Raw genomic sequence first — 24,747 nt, forward strand, 5'->3', positions numbered from 1 at the left:
GAAGTGACAATAAATGATCTAGCTTCAAAGGATCTTGGATGGCTTGAAAGTTCTTGAAGTAGGATCATGACACAAAAACAAGTTCAAGTAAGATTTTTACTCGAATTAAGATAGTTTATAGTTATAGAAATTGAATCAAAGTTTGAATATGAATATTACCTTGAATAAGAAAGGTAACCTACTGTATATAACAAAGGTTTCTTGATCTTAGATGATTACTTGGAATGGATTAGAAAGCTTGGAAGTAAATTAGTAAACTTGAAGGGATTTTTGAAGTGTTCTTGAAGTGTTCTTCCTATGATGATTATAGCTTGATTCTTGAAGTGATTTTTGATGAAGATGATGATTAACTACTGGAAAAATACGTTCATAATAGTGTGGGTGTGTTGAGAGAGAATTAGAAAGAGAATTGGAAGTGAAATGGAGTGAATGATGAGTGGTAATTGGTGAGTGGTGAGTGGGGTTAAAAGGAGTTCTAGTTAGTTGACTAGCTCATGGTAGAAGTTAAAATTGATTAGTCATACATGACATAATCAAGAGTGGAATCCCATGCTAGTTCCTATTGGTATATACCCATAGTAAGTACGTTTTGAAGCTGTGTATAATACGGGTAAAAATACGACTAGAATTCTTGATGAAAGAAAAGAATGGGAAAGTAACTGTAACCATTTTCGTTAAGTATGAGTGTTTTGATATATGTTTTGAAGTCTTCCAAAAGTATTTTAATACATCTAAATACACTACATGTATATACATTTTAACTGAGTCGTTAAGTCATCGTTAGTCGTTACATGTAAGTGTTGTTTTGAAACCTTTAAGTTAACGATCTCAATTAATGTTGTTAACCCATTGTTTATTATATCTAATGAGATGTTAAATTATTATATTATCATGATATTATGATATATTAATATATCTTAATATGATATATATACATTTAACTGTCGTTACAACGATAATCGTTACATATATGTCTCGTTTCGAAATCCTTAAGTTAGTAGTCTTGTTTATATGTATATAACTCATTGTTAATATACTTATGGAGATACTTACTTATCATAATCTCATGTTAACCATATGTATATCCATATATATATCGTCATGTCGTTTTTACAAGTTTTAACGTTCGTGAATCGCCGGCCAACTTGGGTGGTCAATTGTCTATATGAAACATATTTCAATTAATCAAGTCTTAACAAGTTTGATTGCTTAACATGTTGGAAACATTTAATCATGTAAATATAAATCTCAATTAATATATATAAACATGGAAAAGTTCGGGTCACTACAGTACCTACCCGTTAAATAAATTTCGTCCCGAAATTTTAAGCTGTTGAAGGTGTTGACGAATCTTCTGGAAATAGATGCGGGTATTTCTTCTTCATCTGATCTTCACGCTCCCAGGTGAACTCGGGTCCTCTACGAGTATTCCATCGAACCTTAACAATTGGTATCTTGTTTTGCTTAAGTCTTTTAACCTCACGATCCATTATTTCGACGGGTTCTTCGATGAATTGAAGTTTTTCGTTAATTTGGATTTCATCTAACGGAATAGTGAGATCTTCTTTAGCAAAACATTTCTTCAAATTCGAGACGTGGAAAGTGTTATGTACAGCCGCGAGTTGTTGAGGTAATTCAAGTCGGTAAGCTACTGGTCCGACACGATCAATAATCTTGAATGGTCCAATATACCTTGGATTTAATTTCCCTCGTTTACCAAATCGAACAACGCCTTTCCAAGGTGCAACTTTAAGCATGACCATCTCTCCAATTTCAAATTCTATATCTTTTCTTTTAATGTCAGCGTAGCTCTTTTGTCGACTTTGGGCGGTTTTCAACCGTTGTTGAATTTGGATGATCTTCTCGGTAGTTTCTTGTATAATCTCCGGACCCGTAATCTGTCTATCCCCCACTTCACTCCAACAAATCGGAGACCTGCACTTTCTACCATAAAGTGCTTCAAACGGCGCCATCTCAATGCTTGAATGGTAGCTGTTGTTGTAGGAAAATTCTGCTAATGGTAGATGTCGATCCCAACTGTTTCCGAAATCAATAACACATGCTCGTAGCATGTCTTCAAGCGTTTGTATCGTCCTTTCGCTCTGCCCATCAGTTTGTGGATGATAGGCAGTACTCATGTCTAGACGAGTTCCTAATGCTTGCTGTAATGTCTGCCAGAATCTTGAAATAAATCTGCCATCCCTATCAGAGATAACAGAGATTGGTATTCCATGTCTGGAGACGACTTCCTTCAAATACAGTCATGCTAACTTCTCCATCTTGTCATCTTCTCTTATTGGAAGGAAGTGTGCTGATTTGGTGAGACGATCAACTATTACCCAAATAGTATCAAAACCACTTGCAGTCCTTGGCAATTTAGTGATGAAATCCATGGTAATGTTTTCCCATTTCCATTCTGGGATTTCGGGTTGTTGAAGTAGACCTGATGGTTTCTGATGCTCAGCTTTGACCTTAGAACACGTCAAACATTCTCCTACGTATTTAGCAACATCGGCTTTCATACCCGGCCACCAAAAATGTTTCTTGAGATCCTTGTACATCTTCCCCGTTCCAGGATGTATTGAGTATCTGGTTTTATGAGCTTCTCTAAGTACCATTTCTCTCATATCTCCAAATTTTGGTACCCAAATCCTTTCAGCCCTATACCGGGTTCCGTCTTCCCGAATATTAAGATGCTTCTCCGATCCTTTGGGTATTTCATCCTTTAAATTTCCCTCTTTTAAAACTCCTTGTTGCGCCTCCTTTATTTGAGTAGTAAGGTTATTATGAATCATTATATTCATAGATTTTACTCGAATGGATTCTCTGTCCTTCCTGCTCAAGGCATCGGCTACCACATTTGCCTTCCCCGGGTGGTAACGAATCTCAAAGTCGTAATCATTCAATAATTCAATCCACCTACGCTGCCTCATATTCAGTTGTTTCTGATTAAATATGTGTTGAAGACTTTTGTGGTCGGTATATATAATACTTTTGACCCCATATAAGTAGTGCCTCCAAGTCTTTAATGCAAAAACAACCGCGCCTAATTCCAAATCATGCGTCGTATAATTTTGTTCGTGAATCTTCAATTGTCTAGACGCATAAGCAATCACCTTCGTTCGTTGCATTAATACACAACCGAGACCTTGCTTTGATGCGTCACAATAAATCACAAAATCATCATTCCCTTCAGGCAATGACAATATAGGTGCCGTAGTTAGCTTTTTCTTCAATAATTGAAACGCTTTCTCTTGTTCATCATTCCATTCAAATTTCTTCCCTTTATGCGTTAATGCAGTCAAGGGTTTTGCTATTCTGGAAAAGTCTTGGATGAACCTTCTGTAGTAACCAGCTAGTCCTAAAAACTGGCGTATGTGTTTCGGAGTTTTCGGAGTTTCCCACTTTTCAACAGTTTCTATCTTTGCCGGATCCACCTTAATACCTTCTTTGTTCACTATGTGACCGAGGAATTGAACTTCTTCCAACCAAAATGCACACTTTGAAAACTTAGCGTACAATTCTTCCTTCCTCAATACTTCTAACACCTTTCTCAAATGTTCACCGTGTTCTTGGTCATTCTTTGAGTAAATAAGTATGTCATCAATGAAAACAATGACAAACTTGTCAAGGTATGGTCCACACACTCGGTTCATAAGGTCCATGAACACAGCTGGTGCATTAGTTAAACCAAACGGCATGACCATAAACTCGTAATGACCGTAACGTGTTCTGAAAGCAGTCTTTGGAATATCATCTTCTTTCACCCGCATTTGATGATACCCGGAACGTAAGTCAATCTTTGAATAAACAGACGAGCCTTGTAGTTGATCAAATAAGTCGTCGATTCTCGGTAGTGGGTAGCGGTTCTTGATGGTAAGTTTGTTCAACTCTCGGTAGTCGATACACAACCTGAATGTACCATCTTTCTTCTTGACAAACAAAACAGGAGCTCCCCATGGTGATGTGCTTGGTCGAATGAAACCACGCTCTAAAAGTTCTTGTAATTGGCTTTGCAGTTCTTTCATTTCGCTGGGTGCGAGTCTGTAAGGAGCACGAGCTATTGGTGCAGCTCCTGGTACAAGATCTATTTGAAATTCAACGGATCGATGTGGGGGTAATCCAGGTAATTCTTTCGGAAATACATCGGGAAATTCTTTTACAATGGGAACATCATTGATGCTCTTTTCTTCAGTTTGTACTTTCTCGACGTGTGCTAGAACAGCATAGCAACCTTTTCTTATTAGTTTTTGTGCCTTCAAATTACTAATAAGATGTAGCTTCGTGTTGCCCTTTTCTCCGTACACCATTAAAGGTTTTCCTTTTTCTCGTATAATGCGAATTGCATTTTTGTAACAAACGATCTCTGCTTTCACTTCTTTCAACCAGTCCATACCGATTATCACATCAAAACTCCCTAACTCTACTGGTATCAAATCAATCTTAAATGTTTCGCTAACCAGTTTAATTTCTCGATTCCGACATATATTATCTGCTGAAATTAATTTACCATTTGCTAATTCGAGTAAAAATTTACTATCCAAAGGCGTCAATGGACAACTTAATTTAGCACAAAAATCTCTACTCATATAGCTTCTATCCGCACCCGAATCAAATAAAACGTAAGCAGATTTATTGTCAATAAGAAACGTACCCGTAACAAGCTCCGGGTCTTCCTGTGCCTCTACCGCATTAATATTGAAAACTCTTCCACGGCCTTGTCCATTCGTGTTCTCCTGGTTCGGGCAATTTCTAATAATGTGGCCTGGTTTTCCACATTTATAACAAACTACATTGGCATAACTTGCTCCGACACTACTTGCTCCGCCATTACTCGTTCCGACACCATTTGTTCCTTTCGTTCTATTAACCCCTGGTCCGTAGACCTCACACTTCGCCGCGCTATGACCATTTCTTTTACACTTGTTGCAAAATTTGGTGCAGAACCCCGAGTGATTCTTTTCACACCTTTGGCATAGCTGCTTCTGATTGTTGTTGTTGTTGCGGTTATTATTGTTGTTGGGATGATTGTTGTAGTTGCTGTTGTTGTTGTTGTTGTTGTTGTTGTTGGGCCGTTTGTTGTAGTTGCGATTGATGTTGCGATTGTTGGGATAATTGTTGCGATTATTGTTGTAATTGCTGTTGTTGTTGTATTGGTGATTCTTATCACCGTTTTCCTCCCACTTTCTTTTGACTTGCTTCACATTGGCCTCTTCAGCAGTCTGTTCTTTAATTCTTTCTTCAATCTGGTTCACTAGTTTGTGAGCCATTCTACATGCCTGTTGTATGGAGGCGGGCTCGTGTGAACTTATATCTTCTTGGATTCTTTCCGGTAATCCTTTCACAAATGCGTCGATCTTCTCTTCCTCATCTTCGAATGCTCCCGGACACAATAGGCACAATTCTGTGAATCGTCTTTCGTACGTGGTAATATCAAATCCTTGGGTTCGTAACCCTCTAAGTTCTGTCTTGAGCTTATTGACCTCGGTTCTGGGACGGTACTTCTCGCTCATCAAGTGCTTGAATGCTGACCACGGTAGTGCGTACGCATCATCTTGTCCCACTTGCTCTAGATAGGTATTCCACCATGTTAACGCAGAACCTGTGAAGGTATGCGTAGCGTACTTCACTTTGTCCTCTTCAGTACACTTACTTATGGCAAACACCGATTCGACCTTCTCGGTCCACCGTTTCAATCCGATCGGTCCTTCGGTTCCATCAAATTCCAAAGGTTTGCAGGCAGTGAATTCTTTGTAGGTGCATCCTACACGATTTCCTGTACTGCCAGATCCAAGGTTATTGTTGGTATGTAGTGCAGCCTGTACCGCGGCTATGTTTGAAGCTAGAAAAGTACAGAATTCCTCTTCATTCATATTCACGGTGTGTCGAGTAGTCGGTGCCATTTCCTTCAAAATAGTTAAATGGAACAAGTTAATCATACAGAATATTAAGAGTAGTTAATAGTATTTCGTAGCATAATATGAACTCATTTATAAAAGCTTTTTCTTCATATTAGCATTTTATAAGTTTAAATTCGGGTAGTACCTACCCGTTAAGTTCATACTTAGTAGCTAACATACAATTCAACTACTACAATTCTATATGAAAAACTGATTGTAATAATATTTCGCGTTCAAACTTTTATACAATATTTTACAAACTTACAATACCGCTTATTTTACATAAAGCATGAAATATAGCACACAATAACTTTGATACAAGATAGTTGTGAAGACAATTCTAGCTAGTACACAAGTCGTTCGGCAAAGGCAATAAAGACACGTAATTCATACGTCCAGAAACAAGTCATGCATTCTGGTTTTACTAGGACTACTTCCCATCCTTGGTCTTGTGCAACATAACCGTTATGGCCGTTGATAAGACAGCGTGTTGTAACGTCATCAAAGGGATGAGGGTTACGTAATGACCAACAGTCTCGTAATAACCTAAAAACCTCATTTCTTATCCCAATTACCGACTCCGTTACTTGTGGGAACGTTTTGTTTAATAGTTGTAGCCCGATGTTCTTGTTCTCACTTTGGTGAGAAGCGAACATTATTAACCCGTAAGCATAACATGCTTCTTTATGTTGCATGTTAGCTGCTTTTTCTAAATCACGAAGTCCTATATTCGGATATACTGAGTCAAAATAATTTCTTAACCCGTTGCGTAAAATAGCATTTGGGTTCCCCGCAATATATGCGTCAAAGTAAACACATCGTAACTTATGGATTTCCCAATGTGATATCCCCCATCTTCCGAACGAAAGCCTTTTATAAACCAAGGCATTCTTGGAACGTTCTTCGAATGTCTTACAAGCTGATCTTGCCTTAAATAGTTGTGCCGAAGAATTCTGACCGACTCTAGACAAGATTTCATCAATCATGTCTCCGGGTAGGTCTCTTAAAATATTGGGTTGTCTATCCATTTTGTGTTTTTATACTGTAAAATAAACAAGAGTTAGATTCATAAAAAAAAAAATACTTATTAATACAAGCAATTTTTACATATATCATAAAGCATAAGCACACTATATTACATATATTACACCACACGAATACAACTATCTTATTCCGACTCGCTTGTTTCTTCTTCTTCGGTTTTGGTTCGTTTTGCCAAGTTTCTAGGGATATATGATGTTCCCCTAATACGAGCCGTAATTTTCCACATTGGTTTAGAAAAACCTGGTGGTTTAGAGGTTCCCGGGTTATTGTTACAACTTAAGGACTTCGGGGGTTGACGATACATATAAAGTTCATCGGGGTTGGAATTAGATTTCTCTATTTTTATGCCCTTTCCCTTATTATTTTCTTTTGCCTTTTTAAATTCAGTTGGGGTAATTTCTATAACATCATCGGAATTCTCGTCGGAATCCGATTCATCGGAGAATTGGTAATCCTCCCAATATTTTGCTTCCTTGGCGGAAACACCATTGACCATAATTAACCTTGGTCGATTGGTTGAGGATTTTCTTTTACTTAACCGTTTTATTATTTCCCCCACCGGTTCTATTTCTTCATCCGGTTCCTCCTCTTCCGGTTCTGATTCTTCTTCCGGTTCCGACTCTTCTTCTGGTTCCTCTTCGGGAACTTGTGAATCAGTCCATGAATCATTCCAATTTACATTTGACTCTTCATTATTATTAGGTGAGTCAATGGGACTTGTTCTAGAGGTAGACATCTATCACATAATATCAAACGCGTTAAGAGATTAATATATCACATAATATTCACATGTTAAAAATATATAGTTTCCAACAAAATTTGTTAAGCAATCATTTTTCAAGTAAACACGGTCGAAGTCCAGACTCACTAATGCATCCTAACAAACTCGATAAGACACACTAATGCAAATTTTCTGGTTCTCTAAGACCAACGCTCGGATACCAACTGAAATGTCCCGTTCTTATTGATTAAAAACGTTCCATATTAATTGATTTCGTTGCGAGGTTTTGACCTCTATATGAGACGTTTTTCAAAGACTGCATTCATTTTTAAACAAACCATAACCTTTATTTCATCAATAAAGGTTTAAAAAGCTTTACGTAGATTATCAAATAATGATAATCTAAAATATCCTGTTTACACACGACCATTACATAATGGTTTACAATACAAATATGTTACAACAAAATAAGTTTCTTGAATGCAGTTTTTACACAATATCATACAAGCATGGACTCCAAATCTTGTCCTTATTTAAGTATGCGACAGCGGAAGCTCTTAATAATCACCTGAGAATAAACATGCTTAAAACGTCAACAAAAATGTTGGTGAGTTATAGGTTTAACCTATATATATCAAATCGTAACAATAGACCACAAGATTTCATATTTCAATACACATCCCATACATAGAGATAAAAATCATTCATATGGTGAACACCTGGTAACCGACAATAACAAGATGCATATATAAGAATATCCCCATCATTCCGGGACACCCTTCGGATATGATATAAATTTCGAAGTACTAAAGCATCCGGTACTTTGGATGGGGTTTGTTAGGCCCAATAGATCTATCTTTAGGATTCGCGTCAATTAGGTTGTCTGTTCCCTAATTCTTAGATTACCAGACTTAATAAAAAGGGGCATATTCGATTTCGATAATTCAACCATAGAATGTAGTTTCACGTACTTGTGTCTATTTTGTAAATCATTTATAAAACCTGCATGTATTCTCATCCCAAAAATATTAGATTTTAAAAGTGGGACTATAACTCACTTTCACAGATTTTTACTTCGTCGGGAAGTAAGACTTGGCCACTGGTTGATTCACGAACCTATAACAATATATACATATATATCAAAGTATGTTCAAAATATATTTACAACACTTTTAATATATTTTGATGTTTTAAGTTTATTAAGTCAGCTGTCCTCGTTAGTAACCTACAACTAGTTGTCCACAGTTAGATGTACAGAAATAAATCGATAAATATTATCTTGAATCAATCCACGACCCAGTGTATACATATCTCAGTATTGATCACAACTCAAACTATATATATTTTGGAATCAACCTCAACCCTGTATAGCTAACTCCAACATTCACATATAGAGTGTCTATGGTTGTTCCGAAATATATATAGATGTGTCGACATGATAGGTCGAAACATTGTATACGTGTCTATGGTATCTCAAGATTACATAATATACAATATAAGTTGATTAAGTTATGGTTGGAATAGATTTGTTACCAATTTTCACGTAGCTAAAATGAGAAAAATTATCCAATCTTGTTTTACCCATAACTTCTTCATTTTAAATCCGTTTTGAGTGAATCAAATTGCTATGGTTTCATATTGAACTCTATTTTATGAATCTAAACAGAAAAAGTATTGGTTTATAGTCGGAAAAATAAGTTACAAGTCGTTTTTGTAAAGGTAGTCATTTCAGTCGAAAGAACGACGTCTAGATGACCATTTTAGAAAACATACTTCCACTTTGAGTTTAACCATAATTTTTGGATATAGTTTCATATTCATAATAAAAATCATTTTCTCAGAATAACAACTTTTAAATCAAAGTTTATCATAGTTTTTAATTAACTAACCCAAAACAGCCCGCGGTGTTACTACGACGGCGTAAATCCGGTTTTACGGTGTTTTTCGTGTTTCCAGGTTTTAAATCATTAAGTTAGCATATCATATAGATATAGAACATGTGTTTAGTTGATTTTAAAAGTCACGTTAGAAGGATTAACTTTTGTTTGCGAACAAGTTTAGAATTAACTAAACTATGTTCTAGTGATTACGAGTTTAAACCTTCGAATAAGATAGTTTTATATATATGAATCGAATGATGTTATGAACATCATTACTACCTCAAGTTTAGTAGGTAAACCTACTGGAAGTGACAATAAATGATCTAGCTTCAAAGGATCTTGGATGGCTTGAAAGTTCTTGAAGTAGGATCATGACACAAAAACAAGTTCAAGTAAGATTTTTACTCGAATTAAGATAGTTTATAGTTATAGAAATTGAATCAAAGTTTGAATATGAATATTACCTTGAATAAGAAAGGTAACCTACTGTATATAACAAAGGTTTCTTGATCTTAGATGATTACTTGGAATGGATTAGAAAGCTTGGAAGTAAATTAGTAAACTTGAAGGGATTTTTGAAGTGTTCTTGAAGTGTTCTTCCTATGATGATTATAGCTTGATTCTTGAAGTGATTTTTGATGAAGATGATGATTAACTACTGGAAAAATACGTTCATAATAGTGTGGGTGTGTTGAGAGAGAATTAGAAAGAGAATTGGAAGTGAAATGGAGTGAATGATGAGTGGTAATTGGTGAGTGGTGAGTGGGGTTAAAAGGAGTTCTAGTTAGTTGACTAGCTCATGGTAGAAGTTAAAATTGATTAGTCATACATGACATAATCAAGAGTGGAATCCCATGCTAGTTCCTATTGGTATATACCCATAGTAAGTACGTTTTGAAGCTGTGTATAATACGGGTAAAAATACGACTAGAATTCTTGATGAAAGAAAAGAATGGGAAAGTAACTGTAACCATTTTCGTTAAGTATGAGTGTTTTGATATATGTTTTGAAGTCTTCCAAAAGTATTTTAATACATCTAAATACACTACATGTATATACATTTTAACTGAGTCGTTAAGTCATCGTTAGTCGTTACATGTAAGTGTTGTTTTGAAACCTTTAAGTTAACGATCTCAATTAATGTTGTTAACCCATTGTTTATTATATCTAATGAGATGTTAAATTATTATATTATCATGATATTATGATATATTAATATATCTTAATATGATATATATACATTTAACTGTCGTTACAACGATAATCGTTACATATATGTCTCGTTTCGAAATCCTTAAGTTAGTAGTCTTGTTTATATGTATATAACTCATTGTTAATATACTTATGGAGATACTTATTTATCATAATCTCATGTTAACCATATGTATATCCATATATATATCGTCATGTCGTTTTTACAAGTTTTAACGTTCGTGAATCGCCGGCCAACTTGGGTGGTCAATTGTCTATATGAAACATATTTCAATTAATCAAGTCTTAACAAGTTTGATTGCTTAACATGTTGGAAACATTTAATCATGTAAATATAAATCTCAATTAATATATATAAACATGGAAAATTTTGGGTCACTACAACGTTCACTAAGGAACAACCATTTTCATACAAATTCAATTACATATTCTGATGTTGACATATCGGAATTTAAGTCAAGCTTTAGCAAGTGTTATCTTCCTAAAGATCACTACATTCATGAATTATATTCATTCGTATTCTATGATGAATTATCACATTAAACCACCGAACTTACCATTCCTTACTTTTGAAAATCACAACATTTCTCCGTCAACCGTTAGATCCATTGATGGATGCATCTTACGCTTAAACACTTCAAATTCAAAATTCTTGAAAACATCCTTTGAATCTTGACAATCACAATCAGCGTTTAATCATCTAAAAACAAAATTTTTTGAAACCATCTCGGATTGATAACCGATGATTCAAATATGACTGCATTAAATGCAGAGGAAACAGAAAAAAATTGTAAATGGTCTTAATGGCCAAAAGTTTGATAATAAAGAATGGTACGTTGGAAAAGCTCAAAAGAAAATTTAGAACTGAAAAACAGATTGAGCTAACCATGGAGGAGACCAAGGACAAATACAAGGACCAAACCCTATATTCAAAGAATCCAGGAAATTCTGGATCCGATGAAATCTTTAGAGAATATCTTGCTCTGAAGTCATGTTAAAAGTTTGCGGAAAATTTTTCTTCATCAACTTCCGAACATAGAAAATCCAAAATATCATCATAAATATCCTCTATATTTCTGAAGATATCTTCATAATGATTCTTGTCCGCGATTAATTATATTTTTGCGATATCTTTATCACATCATAAAGGAAACTGTTTTAGTTTCTATATTCTGTAAAATTCAAGTTTAAATTATAAATGTTTTGAAGAACTGTTGGGAATTGAAGCGTGAGTTAGTATAATATAATGACGTCAGGCCAACGTGATTATATTAAAGTAAGTCATACTAAATTTTTTAATGGAAGATGATGATTCATAGACTTTATAATCATCATTTGCCATGTTACACGACTTTTACATTCTACTTAACCTCTGAACATATCAAGAAAATATATTCTTGATAGTTCTATCCTCAGTAATTCTGGTAATTTACCAAATCAAATCGTGATATTACGCTTAGAACAGTAGGTCCATTCGAAATTTCATACCTACAAATTCTGGACCATTACTCGCTTTACTTAGAGTCGAGAGGAGAATAAAAAGGCAAAGAGCTCCGACATATAAGGGAAAATACAAAGCCCGATAACAACCTCGAAATTACAAACCGTGTATATCAATGCGTATAGCAACATAAAGATACGATAGAATTAAAAATACTATAATCCTAAGGTAATTGTAGAAGTAAACAGATTCCTCTGGGGGGTAAATGAAAAAGAAGAATGACTGAAAAAATAATCAGAAAAATATCCAGGATAAGGACTGGATGGAGCATTTTCACAATCTTTGGAAATATGAATAAAGGAAGAAAGTATTGGAGTGGTGAAAATAAAGAAACGGAAGAAGCAAATTTATAGCAAAATTCCAAACACGGCAATCGAGGCAATTCACCGCATTTAATCAAAGAAATCTCAAAATTCCTTAATTACCGGAGGATCCAATCTTATAAAGATTTCGAAGATTTCTTTAAATCCCTTGAATTCCGGAAATCAACTTTAACTATGTCAAAAGTTAAGGCGAACATTTAATTTTCTCATTCACTCTTTTACGATAGCTTCGTTTATACACTATCTGTGTTTTAATTTTTTTATCTGGATCATGATTTCCATATCTGCTTATATATATATTTTTTTTCTCTGCTTTTAATTTTTATATACATCGTGATATATATTTAATTAGCCTACTGGTTTTGCTTTTGGTTTTAGTGATCGAGCTGTTAAATTTTTCTTCTTTTGTGTGCTACCATGTCGACTACTTCTGATCTATATAACAATCAGTTATCAATTATAATTACTGCAATCCATCATATTAAACTGAACTATTATTATTTTTTTTTAAAAAGCCCGATATATCTCTGTTTCATTATTTTTTATCAAAACTCGATCTCGAATGAATTATCAAAATGTATAAATGCAGTTCTATTAGGAATCATTTAAGTAAACTTTCTGTAAAATCTCATCTTTCAATTCATAATATCGAGCTTTAATTTGCGAGTCAAAGTTTTGAAATCAAAAAGTCAAACGATTGTGTCATCATCAAATTCGAATTTGTTTTAAAGTTTTAAGTTAAATTGATGATTCATAAACTTTCTATAAACGATTTAGAATATATTTCATGTTATAATCTTGGGCTAAAGAGTTCTCAAAAGCAAAATCAATTTTTTTTTCTTTTCAAAAGCCGACGACATACAGCAGCAGTTTTCTATTTTTTTTGTTGTTGTTGTTGTTAATCCTCTCAAATTAAATGGTTTCTGTTTCATTTATACATTTTAAAAACAAACAAATTATAGTTTGCTAAAATTCTTGATCCCTGGTTTGGTCGATTAAATGGAGAAGAAGAAGTAAAACAGAAATGGGTTATATATTTATGGTTACAGATTAAAACAGAAAAACAGATACATTGTAGTGGTTTGAGGAAGTTTGGGTATTCGGGAGGTCTCGGGTTCGAACCCGGTTCGTGCCATTTTTTTTAGAAGGCTTATAAGGTAGCTTTTCTTTTATTATTATTATTATTATCATTTTTATTATTATTATTACTAATACAAATATTAATTACCATTTATGAATATAATTATAATTATGATTATTATTATTATTATTATTATTGTTATTATTAAGTATTAGTTAAATTTACAAGTAAGATTTTTATTATTATCATTATTACTAGTAATATACTATTAGTATTATTATCATTAACTTTATAAGTATTATTATTAATATCATTACTATTGTAAACATATAACATTTTAATTATTTTTTATTATTATTAGTATTATAAGAACTTTAATTTTTATTATTATTATTTTTACATTATTATGATTATTATCATTTTTACTACTAGTATTATTGTTATTACAAAATAATACAACTCATTATTCATTATCATTATTTCATCAAACAAATACTTATATATGGAATAAGTATATTTAAATGGAGAAGAAGAAGTAAAACATAAATGGGTTATATATTTATGGTTACGGATTAAAACAGAAAAACAGATATAGTGTAGTGGTTTGAGGAAGTTTGGGTATTCGGGAGGTCTCGGGTTCGAACCCGGTTCGTGCCATTTTTTTTAGAAGGCTTATAAGGTAGCTTTTCTTTTATTATTATTATTACTAATACAAATATTAATTACCATTTATGAATATAATTATAATTATGATTATTATTATTATTATTGTTATTATGTATGGAATAAATAAATAAATAAATATATATATATATATATATATATAAGTATATATAACAGAAATATATATATAAATTGAAATAATATATACAAACTTATTCGATTACCAGTATATGTGTTAATATATATACTTGATATAGGTTCGTGAATCCGAGGATAACTCTACACTTGTTCGGTGCCATCGTACTCGTAAAATACGAAATACAGTATCGTGAGTTTTCATAGCTCCCTTTTTATCAATATTTTTGGGCTGAGAATACATGCGCAACTTTTATAACTGTTTTACATTTAGACACAAGTACTCAAATTTTATGCTATATACATGCTTTGTCATGCTAAATCCCTGCAGTAATATCGTTAATTGCTGATGTATAAGATACAAACTTAGTTATTGTAAGTAGCGCTACTGAGAGTGACGTCTCTAGTCAGTTGACCGTTGGTCTTTGACTACATAATAATGATTCAACGACATGAATACCAAGTGTCACGGGGTAACTTTTGTTTAGTCGTGATATTACAAACTCAACATTACTTTTAGATTGGTATTTCTATATCAATCAACACTTTATATTGATATTTCTATATCAACTTTATTAAATCTTGTGGTCAAACACTATTATTGAAATCATTATTTATGATAAACCTATGAACTCACCAACCTTTTGGTTGACACTATTTAGCATGTTTATTCTCAGGTCCTACATAATGCTTCCGCTGTGTATTTGCTAATTGAAAGCAACATTTCAACAAGTCATTCATGGATAATTTGAAACACTTACACTTACTAAATTGATGATGATTGCTTGCTATGCTTGGAGTCTTCATTACATATCATATCAATTAAAAAAATTTAATGTGTTGTTCATTATATACAATGTAACCTATTTATCTTCCGCTGCAAAACTCAATATAACGTCTCATATAGAGTCGTTCTCGTTTATACAACTATGATTTGATATAATTAGTCACAAATACCCCAGGCCCTATTTGGGGGTGTGACAGATTGGTATCAGAGCCAGGTTGTTGTAGAAAACTAGGATTGCATTTTAAGTGTGCCTTATACAATTAGGTACCTTAGCAATGTAGGACTACAACTTTTCTTGACTATAGTGCCTTTAATTGTTGCCTTTAATTGTTAAATGCTACACTATACTTTAGGAACTTTACTTATCTTAGAATGCCGATCCAATCTAAGAACTCTGCTAATTCCCTTAAGTATTATCCAATTCGCCACCGCATCTAAATGCGACACAATGATTTCTGAAATTCTTAACATTCTTAAGTCATCTATCATGGTTTGTGTATTACATATGTATTACATGAAATATTATCCATGAATTTTGAAACTCCTATATTTGTTATTACTCATACTCAAACGTATATAACTCCCTGTTACATCACGTACCTATATGCCTTATGCCTTTATGCATCGGTTTGCGAACCAGAAAATGTCATTGAGTTATCGAGAATCTCAAAGACATTATAATGTCATCACTATTCATATTCATTACTTTCTTTGCTTTCTTGTTGTTTTGATCATTGAATTTTCCTGACGGATGACGTCTACGAAACTATAGAATAGAAAGCGTTTGGATTACTGATTTAAATGATCCTATAGCTCAAGCCCCTGGACCTGAATAGGTCATTACGAATTGAAAATCTTTAATCAAAAGATTATCATATTACATACTTATCATCTAGACATGTCATACTACCATTATTAGAGTATAGACACATCATATCTTATTATATCTTATCGTATCTATCCCAATAATCTTTGTCTAACACTTTTTCTAAACTTCCTCCGTAAATTACGGAAATCTTTTTGCTACATATACATATTCAAGGAGATGAATATATCATCCAGTATTCAACACTAATCTCAAATCAAACCCTAATTCAAATCACATAATATGGATTTCTCAACTGATTCCTCGAGCTCCAATGGCAGCGTAACCGGAACAAACGAACCAATCAGCCATCATCTATTTTGGATAAATTGGGGATGGGTTCGTAGTAAACTTAATCAATGGAGACAAGAAGAAGGTAATCCCTTCCACCAACCGAATTTACCTCTTGGTGAAGAACCTGAAGCACTTACCAGCGAACCCGTTCAGAGCACTATTTTCACCCTCATTTCCAGGATATCCAGTCACGAATATATAATATCTAAAAATCTAGATCTTATTTATCCACTTGTCCGAACCGCCAATCATCCCGGAATAATAGAAGAAGTCAACGAGCTTCGCGCTCGAGTGGTGGCTCTGGAGAATATGGTGCGATTTTGACAAGCATCAGCAGCACCAGCAGCATAACCAGCACCACCAGCATCACCACCAACAGCATCAGCTTCACCAACAACAACATCCGCATTTCCACACCTCAACATCACACTCAGTACCTCAAATATCAACATCATACGCCCCTAAATACCAAGAAATATTAGTAATAATGAGTTAAGATGTATTGACTCATTCTTCCTGAAGAATTATATGTTTACCTTATGTATATATGGTTTGGAGCAATAATAAATCTTTTACTACTAAGCTATTACGTGTGAATCTTAACTAGTATGTACTACTTGGTTAATTCATATCACTAATACGCTATAACGTACATCCTTCGTTAATGACTTAACAGTCATTAATCACTGCTTCGGCACAATAAACTCCATTTCATAATAAACTAAGTGTATTATTCAAATACATGTTTGATTGTATACTTATCATTTAAACTTATGTTAACTTTAATAATTCAATTTAATTTAATTAAACTTATGTTATGACATAATTATACATATTTGACTTTAATTAGCATTATAACTTATATTATTACTTTTAAAATTAATGTTGACTATGTTTGACCAAGGTTGACTTTTGAGTTGACTTTCGGTTGACTTTGATTTTTAGTTGACTTTTGTTGATTTTCTAATTAAGGAAACTTTCCTAACTTTAAAACTTTCTAAAAATAGAAACTTTCTAAATTTAGAAACTTTTCTAAAATAGAAACTTTCCTAAAATAGAAACTTTCCTAAAATAGAAACTTTCTAAAAATGGAAACCTGCTAAGAATAGAAACTTTCTAAAAATAGAAAGTGTGTGTCCGTACGCTGTTCTGATCAAACCGATGAATGTTGAGTATTGTTCTATGTCTACTTGCAACATGTACCATAGCTATCATACTAAGACTTGACCTAAGTTAGTTATTTATATCGACCTGTTTTATTTATAGGTCGACATTGTGATCATTCCTGATCACTTTACTTCATTTGTTGTTCACATTTTTATGTGGTTACTTCATTTGCTTTAAGGTGAGTTATAGTCCCATCTTTCTATTTTAAATCTTTTGGGATGAGAATACATGCATTTTATTTTTACGTATTGGACACAAGTGGAAGTTGGTTTAAATTATTCATTGTGAGTCGAACAAAAATATTCCCTAATCTAGTAATTGTAATCACCGGTTTCTACTGGTGAACGCGAATCCTACGGATAGATCTATCGGGTTTGACAACCCCATTTCGAGCTAGTCGCGCTAGCAATTTATAATCGGAATGTTTAGTACTTCGTATTTAGTTGAAGATACACTTGTTCGGTGTATATTATTTATTGTGTTTGACAAGGGTAAATAAATGGTTAAGTGGTTACAGGTGGCTCACGGAAAATGGAATAATGTTTTTATATGTTTTCTAGCATATAATTTTGTGGTCCAAAAAGGAGTTTTTATGTTTTCAAACATAAATTTTTATGGTTTAAATTAAATATTGTTTGCAATATTAAACCTATAATTCACTCAACATTTTTGTTGACAGTTACTCGCATGTTTTATTCTCAGGTTCATGATTGATTGCTTCTGCTGTGCTTAGAGAGTCTGCATATTTATGATGGCAGCTTTTGTTAAACATTAACTTGCATTCTATTTTGATACATTTAATAGTGGATGCTGTTGACTTGTTTTGGTCAACTTTGGGTTAAGTAATAATGTATGGTTTTTCTAAACTTACACATTTTGGTAGGTTTTCTTTATAGGAAATCATTTTTAAATAAAGAATGCAAGGTTATTTATTAAATTCATATAGAGTTATGATCAAGCTGTGGGACCAAGATAACGATGGTCGTCAAGTGTACTTTGACGGGTCGTCTCACATACCCTCTATATGTGAAGTGGGATACAGAGACTCGTCCATTTTGAGGTTTTCTACAAATGTGACGGGTTACCTTGAAAGAGAAAGGTTAACCAATGTAGAAGGACTTAAGACAAAAGTTATGATTTGGGTAAAAGTAACTTGTATCACTTCTGAAGGTTCTAAGCTTCATTTTACAGCTGGGTTGAAGAAAACTCGAAGTCGACAAGCATGCGAGGCTTGTAGGGACGGGATCACTGTAGATAAGTTCTGACGACGTGTTCGAATTCTGTTTAAGTTTCTGGTATTCGGTTATGTTTTTATAGTTATGTGAAAACTATAAACTCTAATCGAAGTGTTATATGTTATGCTTTTGTTCATTCTTTTCTGTATATGAAATAGTTATACGGAGTAAAAAAAATTATACATATACAAAACTAAACACTAAACACTAAAACAAAACATATGATAATTACACATATACACTCAAATTGATTGAATGATGAAACCCTTGACGGAAATGCAATTCAGCTATTTAGTAAAAAAAAAATAACCGTGAGTAAGTACGGAGAAACTCGATGAAAGAAACGTACCGATTGTGTTGATTATCGAGCAACAGTAGTTCGATTGATTTGAACTTTGATTTGAAATAAAGGAAGAGCGCCGACGTATATCTCCTTCTTATTTGACTCTAAAATCCACAAAGAAACCCTAATTTGAGGTGTTATTCGCAAACGGTGGATGAATCCGATGAAAGAGGGAGGAGCCCTGTGTTATTAGCTGAATGATTTAAGAAGAGGAAATTGGAAATCAAAATAACCTAACATTTCTTTTAAGGAGGAACAGGGTAGTTTGAAAAGGGGCTTTAGATGAAACAAGTGGGCCTAAAAATTTTAATAGTTTACGTCTAAATAATATCGAAATATATTTAGATGTGTTATTATTAATTTAAGGTGTTAACACGTCGTCTAAATATGTCTAAATAATATGTTAATTAGAGGTGTTCTGTCTTTTTTATCAACAATACGTCTAAATATGTCAATTAGACGTGTTGACATGTCTAATTAGTAAGTTAATTAGAGGTGTTCCGCCCTTTTTATCATCAACACGTCTAAATATGTCAATTGTCAATTAGACGTGTTGACACGTCTAATTAGTATATTAATTAGAGGTGTTCCGCCCTTTTTATCATCAACACGTTTAAATATGTCAATTAGACGTGGCAACACATCTAACTAATACATTATTTAGACGTGTTCCGTCTTTTTTTCTAATTAGACGTGTTTATTTGTACATATAGACGTGTTAATTTATTAACACGTCTAAATAAGGGGCTCTAAATGACTATAAATGTAGTAGTGCTATCTTAAAAGTGCAGATCATTGAGAAGCAGAATCTGAAGATGAGATACAGAAACTTAAAGCACAAGTAACTGAAGCAGAGTGCAAGGTTGTGAATTATGATGACAAGTGTTTGGAACTCGAGGATGCCTGTGAGAAGCTGATTTCGGTTGAGAAAGAGCTTAATGATGTTAAAGTTAAGCTACAACATGCATAGGCCAATAATGAAGCTAGTTCTACAATTAAAGACATGAATAATGTAATTGATGACATGAAGAATAAAGTTGCACAAAGCGTAGCTAAATCTGACAGTGTTTATGATAAGTGTATTCTATTATCAGAGTCGAATGCAGACCTTAAGAAGGAACGTAGGTTTGTTACGGGGAGGGTTAAATGCTTAGAGACGTCTTTGCATCAAATAGAGGAAGCCAACAAGGCATCTTCTAAAGACATTAATCTTCACTACAGATGCTTGGAACGATTATGGTCCTTTGGTGAATATTATTGCTTCTCGTGACATCAGGAGAGCTGGTTTCAATGGCAATGCTACTGTCTCTTCTCTAATTGCGAACAATTCATGGTCATGGCCTGATTTTTGGTGTTCAAAATACCCTATGCTCAATAATATTGCAGTTCCTGATATTTCTAAGCATGATTGTATTCGGTGGAGGGGTTTTGAGGGAGATTTTACTGATTTTTCGGTGCGAGCTGCTTGGGATTCTTTAAGACCTCATGGGCCTATTGTTAACTGGTACAATGATGTTTGGTTCCCACAGTGTATTCCAAGACATGCGTTCGTGATTTGGCTTCTTATTAAGGAGAAACTTAAAACGCATGATCATCTTAAACCATGGGATAACCGACCACAAGGAGGAGATTCTAGTTTGCTATGCTTGTTTTGTAAAAGACAACCGGATTCTCAATTGCATTTATTTTTTACGTGTCCTTTTGCTTTACAGATTTGGTGTCGTATCAAAGCGTTATGTCTTCTGCATATTCCATCGAATGATTGGAGCGGTTTTATATCTCTTATTTATCTAGTTGCCCATCGTCATGTGGCTAGAGTTATTGTGGCTAAGTTGGTGTTTGCTGCCTCAGTGTACTTCATATGGCAGGAACGAAATAACAGGTATTTTCAAAATAAAGCGCGTTCGGAGGATCAAGTGTTTCAAGCTATTTTTTCTACGGTTTGCCTTAAGTTAATGTCCTTGAAGTTCAAGGACTCGGTGATGGTGCAGAGATTAAAGTCTCAATGGCAACTTGCATGATTCTTTTTCTCATGTTATGTTTGATTTCTTTTTTCTTGGGTAATAGCCCTTGTTGGTTGTCGCTAGCTTTTGCTAGGTTTGGTTGTTTCGGTTTGTTTTTAGACTACAGAGCTTGCTCGTGTAGCGTTGAACTCCTCATGTAATTCTTTTTTGTCATCATTTATTAAATTCACCGGGTGATCCCCTTTACTCAAAAAAAACAAAGAAGTTTGCTAATTTCTTGTCTTTTGGTAACTTTGTTATTGGCCTTCGCTCAAGTTCTGTGTATTTAAAGATTAACAAATACTGTGTAGATTGATCGAATTCTTTGTAATGTTTCAAGGTTATTGTTTCCACAGTTAAAAATTTTGAGTCACAGCCAAATGGTTTTTCCACTACTACCTTTATATAATCTGTGTTTGGAAGAAGCTTTGCCACTGGCACTATGAATTGATAATTTTGAAAGAATTAACAGATTTCTGAATGTATTGATCAGTTTGTATATAATAAACTTGAATTAATTCTTTACAGATCCATTTACAAGTGTGTTTTATAAACACATTACATAACAGCTATTTCTCTAAAGGGAATGGGCCCAATTGTACTTTGGAACCTCCTTTTACATATATGGAAATAAACTGTTTTTACTTGGTTGTTGTAGCCGTTGAACTCATCAGCTTATGTTATCTTGTGACCTTCCATAAAGGGAAATGATGAAGTCAACACTTCTGATCCCAAAGTCAAATTACCCAAAAAAGGTAATTTGACACTTGACCTCAATTGATTTTGTTATTCTAACACTCCCTCTCAAGTTGAATAGTGGGGTCTCCAATATTCAACTTGCCAAGAACTTCACTAAAAAGCCTTCTGTTGACTGATTTGGTGAGAATGTCAGCCAACTGGTCTTCTAATCTGATCGATGGTAAAGAGATGATTTCACCAACCAATTTTTCTCTGATAAAGTGTCGATCAATTTCAATATGTTTAATTCAGTCGTGTTGAACGGGATTCTCTGAGATGGCAATTGCAGCTTCATTATCACAAAGGATTTGAATAGTTTCTTTTGGCGGGAAACCAATTTCTGTCAAAAGTTTCTTTATCCACAATGCTTCGACCACTCTCTTTGCTATTCCTCTAAACTCGGATTTAGCACTTGACAGTGATACTACCTTTTGTTTCTTACTTCTCCATGCGACTAAGTTTCCTCCAACAATCGTAAAAAAATCCGGATGTAGATCTTCGATCTCCTTTTTCACCAGCCCAACTTGCATCAGTATAGATCTGTTTTTCGAGGTGCCCATTTTTCTTGAATACAACCTCATGACTTGGTGTCTTCTTTAGATATCTAATAATCCTCATTGCCGCTTCCATATGAAGAGTTTGTGGTTTATGCATGAATTGGCTCACCACTCCTACTGCATGTGCTATATCTGGTCGAGTATGTGCGAGATAAATGAGTTTTCCTACTATTCTTTGGTATTGTTCTTTGTCAGTAAGAACAGCATCAACATCATCTTCCATGTATAACTTTAGATTTGGGATCTTTGGAGTCTCGGTTGGCTTGCAATCAATCATTCCTGTTTCTGCAAGAAGATCAAGAATATATTTCTTTTGACAAATAAATATTCCCTGTTGGGATCTTAGCACTTCAATCCCCAAAAAATACTTAAGTATGCCTAAATCTTTCATTTCGAATTCCTTAAATAAATTTGTTTTTAAGTTGCAAATTTCCGCTTTATCATTACCCGTTATTATCATATCATCAACATAAATTATTAAACATGTGATAAGATTATTTTTCCGTTTTAAGAAAAGGGTATGATCCGATTTACTTTGTTTAAAACCATATTTTTTCATAAACAATGTAAATTTCCCAAACCAAGCCCATGGAGATTGTTTCAACCCATATAAAGATTTTTTAAGTCGACAAACTTCCGTATCATTGAAGTTTCCCGCGAATCCTGGAGGAGCTTCCATACAAATTTCTTCTTTTAATTCACCATGGAGAAAAACATTCTTTACGTCAAATTGGTGAAGTGGCCAGTCTTCATTTACAGCAATAGAGAAGATAACTCTAATAGTATCAATCTTTGCAACAGGAGAAAAAGTCTCGGAATAATCTATCCCATAAGTTTGAGTATATCCCTTGGCAACAAGACGGGCTTTGTATCTTTCAATAGTACCATCTGGTTTTCTTTTAATTGTAAACACCCATCTGCATCCTACGGGTTTCTTTCCTTGAGGAATAATACATTTTTCTCATGTGTCACTTTTCTTGAGTGCTTCTATTTCTTCTTCCATGGCCTTTCTCCACTTTCCTAATTTCATTGCTTGGTCCACTGTTTTAGGGATTTCTTCAGAGTAAAGAGCAGCATTGAATTTTTGAGCTTCACTTTATAGGTTTCCTTGTGCAATGTTAGTCATAGGATATCTTGATCTAGGGGTTTCCCTTTTCGGAGAGTATCGTTTTGGTGGAATACCTCTGGTGGTTCTTTGTGGCAAGACATATGTTTTCGAGGTTTCATTTAAATTTGGGTTGGTGTTAGGTGAGAGATTTATGGTAGCAGAAGTTGAATCGTTTTGTTCCTCTTGAATTGGATGTTCATTGTTCGAGGAGATTTTGGGAGGTTCAGGATCTTGTGTTGGTGTTTCGGGATCTTGTGGTGGTATTTCGGGATCTGTTTGGATATTTAGTGTTGAGCTTTGGATGTTATCAGGATTTGGATTTTCGGGATTTGGATTAGGTGTTGGGATTTGGATATTATCAGTTTTAGGTGTCCATTGTATCCAACTTAGAGTGTCATCATCCTTTTTCTCCCCCTCACTCGTGAGTTGGGTATCATAATAATATTCGATTTCAACAAAGTCACAGTTCATTGTAGTAAAAACATGACGTCTTTTGGGACTATAACACTGATATCCTTTTTGGTTTATTCCATAGCCAACCATGACACATTTTTCAGCACATGGATCAAGTTTGGTGTAACGACCCTAGATTTTCCAACTTTTAATTATTAATATTTATTATTAATACTTGTGTTTTAATAAATGTATTTTTATACATTTACTTGTTACCGTATTTAACTTTCCATGGCCCGACAAGTCTTTGTGACACGCGTACTTTTCACGAATATTATTTTTGAATATTATTTACATTCATGATTATTTATTATTAATCATTTTTAATTAACTAAGGTTAGTAGTTAATTACTTGAGCTTTATCTATTTAAAATGCATACTTACTTGGACTTGGGCCTTAATTAATAGATTTGGACTAGTAAGCCCACCCTACATTTTTAATGGACTTGTAAGCCCATGGATTATGCTAGTATTACATTAAACATAAGCTTGGATTAATTAGCTTAATGAAGAGACAAAGTACTACAAGCATGCATGACCATTTCTCCATACACTTTAACTTATACCTCATTCTAGCTAACACCATTATCCCATACTAGAAAGTGGCATTTGACCTCCCCATTTTTGCACCCAATACCATCGGCTCTCATGAGCTACAAGGGAGTTTCATTTTTCATTTCCTTATTACTTGTTCACTTGTATTTCACTTCATTTTCACATACACTTACTTGCATTTA

At 33.9% G+C, this 24,747-nt stretch overlaps 1 protein-coding gene and 1 pseudogene across 1 annotated transcript; both read left to right on the plus strand.

Annotated features, from left to right (window-relative positions):
• The window catches only part of LOC139896400 (uncharacterized protein At5g01610-like), a 61,845-nt pseudogene extending 43,007 nt beyond the window's left edge, over positions 1-18,838 (plus strand).
• Positions 18,839-20,154: 1,316 nt separating this feature from the next.
• LOC139900135 (uncharacterized) lies at positions 20,155-21,172 on the plus strand. Its single transcript, XM_071882935.1, has 2 exons — positions 20,155-20,272; positions 20,373-21,172. The coding sequence occupies exons 1-2, from the start codon at positions 20,155-20,157 to the stop codon at positions 21,170-21,172; spliced, it is 918 nt and encodes a 305-aa protein (XP_071739036.1).
• The last annotated feature ends 3,575 nt before the right edge of the window (positions 21,173-24,747 follow it).

Source organism: Rutidosis leptorrhynchoides, chromosome 3 (assembly GCF_046630445.1).
Source record: "Rutidosis leptorrhynchoides isolate AG116_Rl617_1_P2 chromosome 3, CSIRO_AGI_Rlap_v1, whole genome shotgun sequence".
Classification (NCBI taxonomy): domain Eukaryota; kingdom Viridiplantae; phylum Streptophyta; class Magnoliopsida; order Asterales; family Asteraceae; genus Rutidosis; species Rutidosis leptorrhynchoides.

Bases quoted from the DNA above. Each gene is read 5' to 3' on its own strand.
- LOC139900135 (XM_071882935.1), top strand. From the start codon at position 20,155: ATGAATAATGTAATTGATGACATGAAGAATAAAGTTGCACAAAGCGTA. The intron at 20,273-20,372 runs GTAGGTTTGTTA...TCTTCACTACAG, and splicing joins TGCAGACCTTAAGAAGGAAC to ATGCTTGGAACGATTATGGT.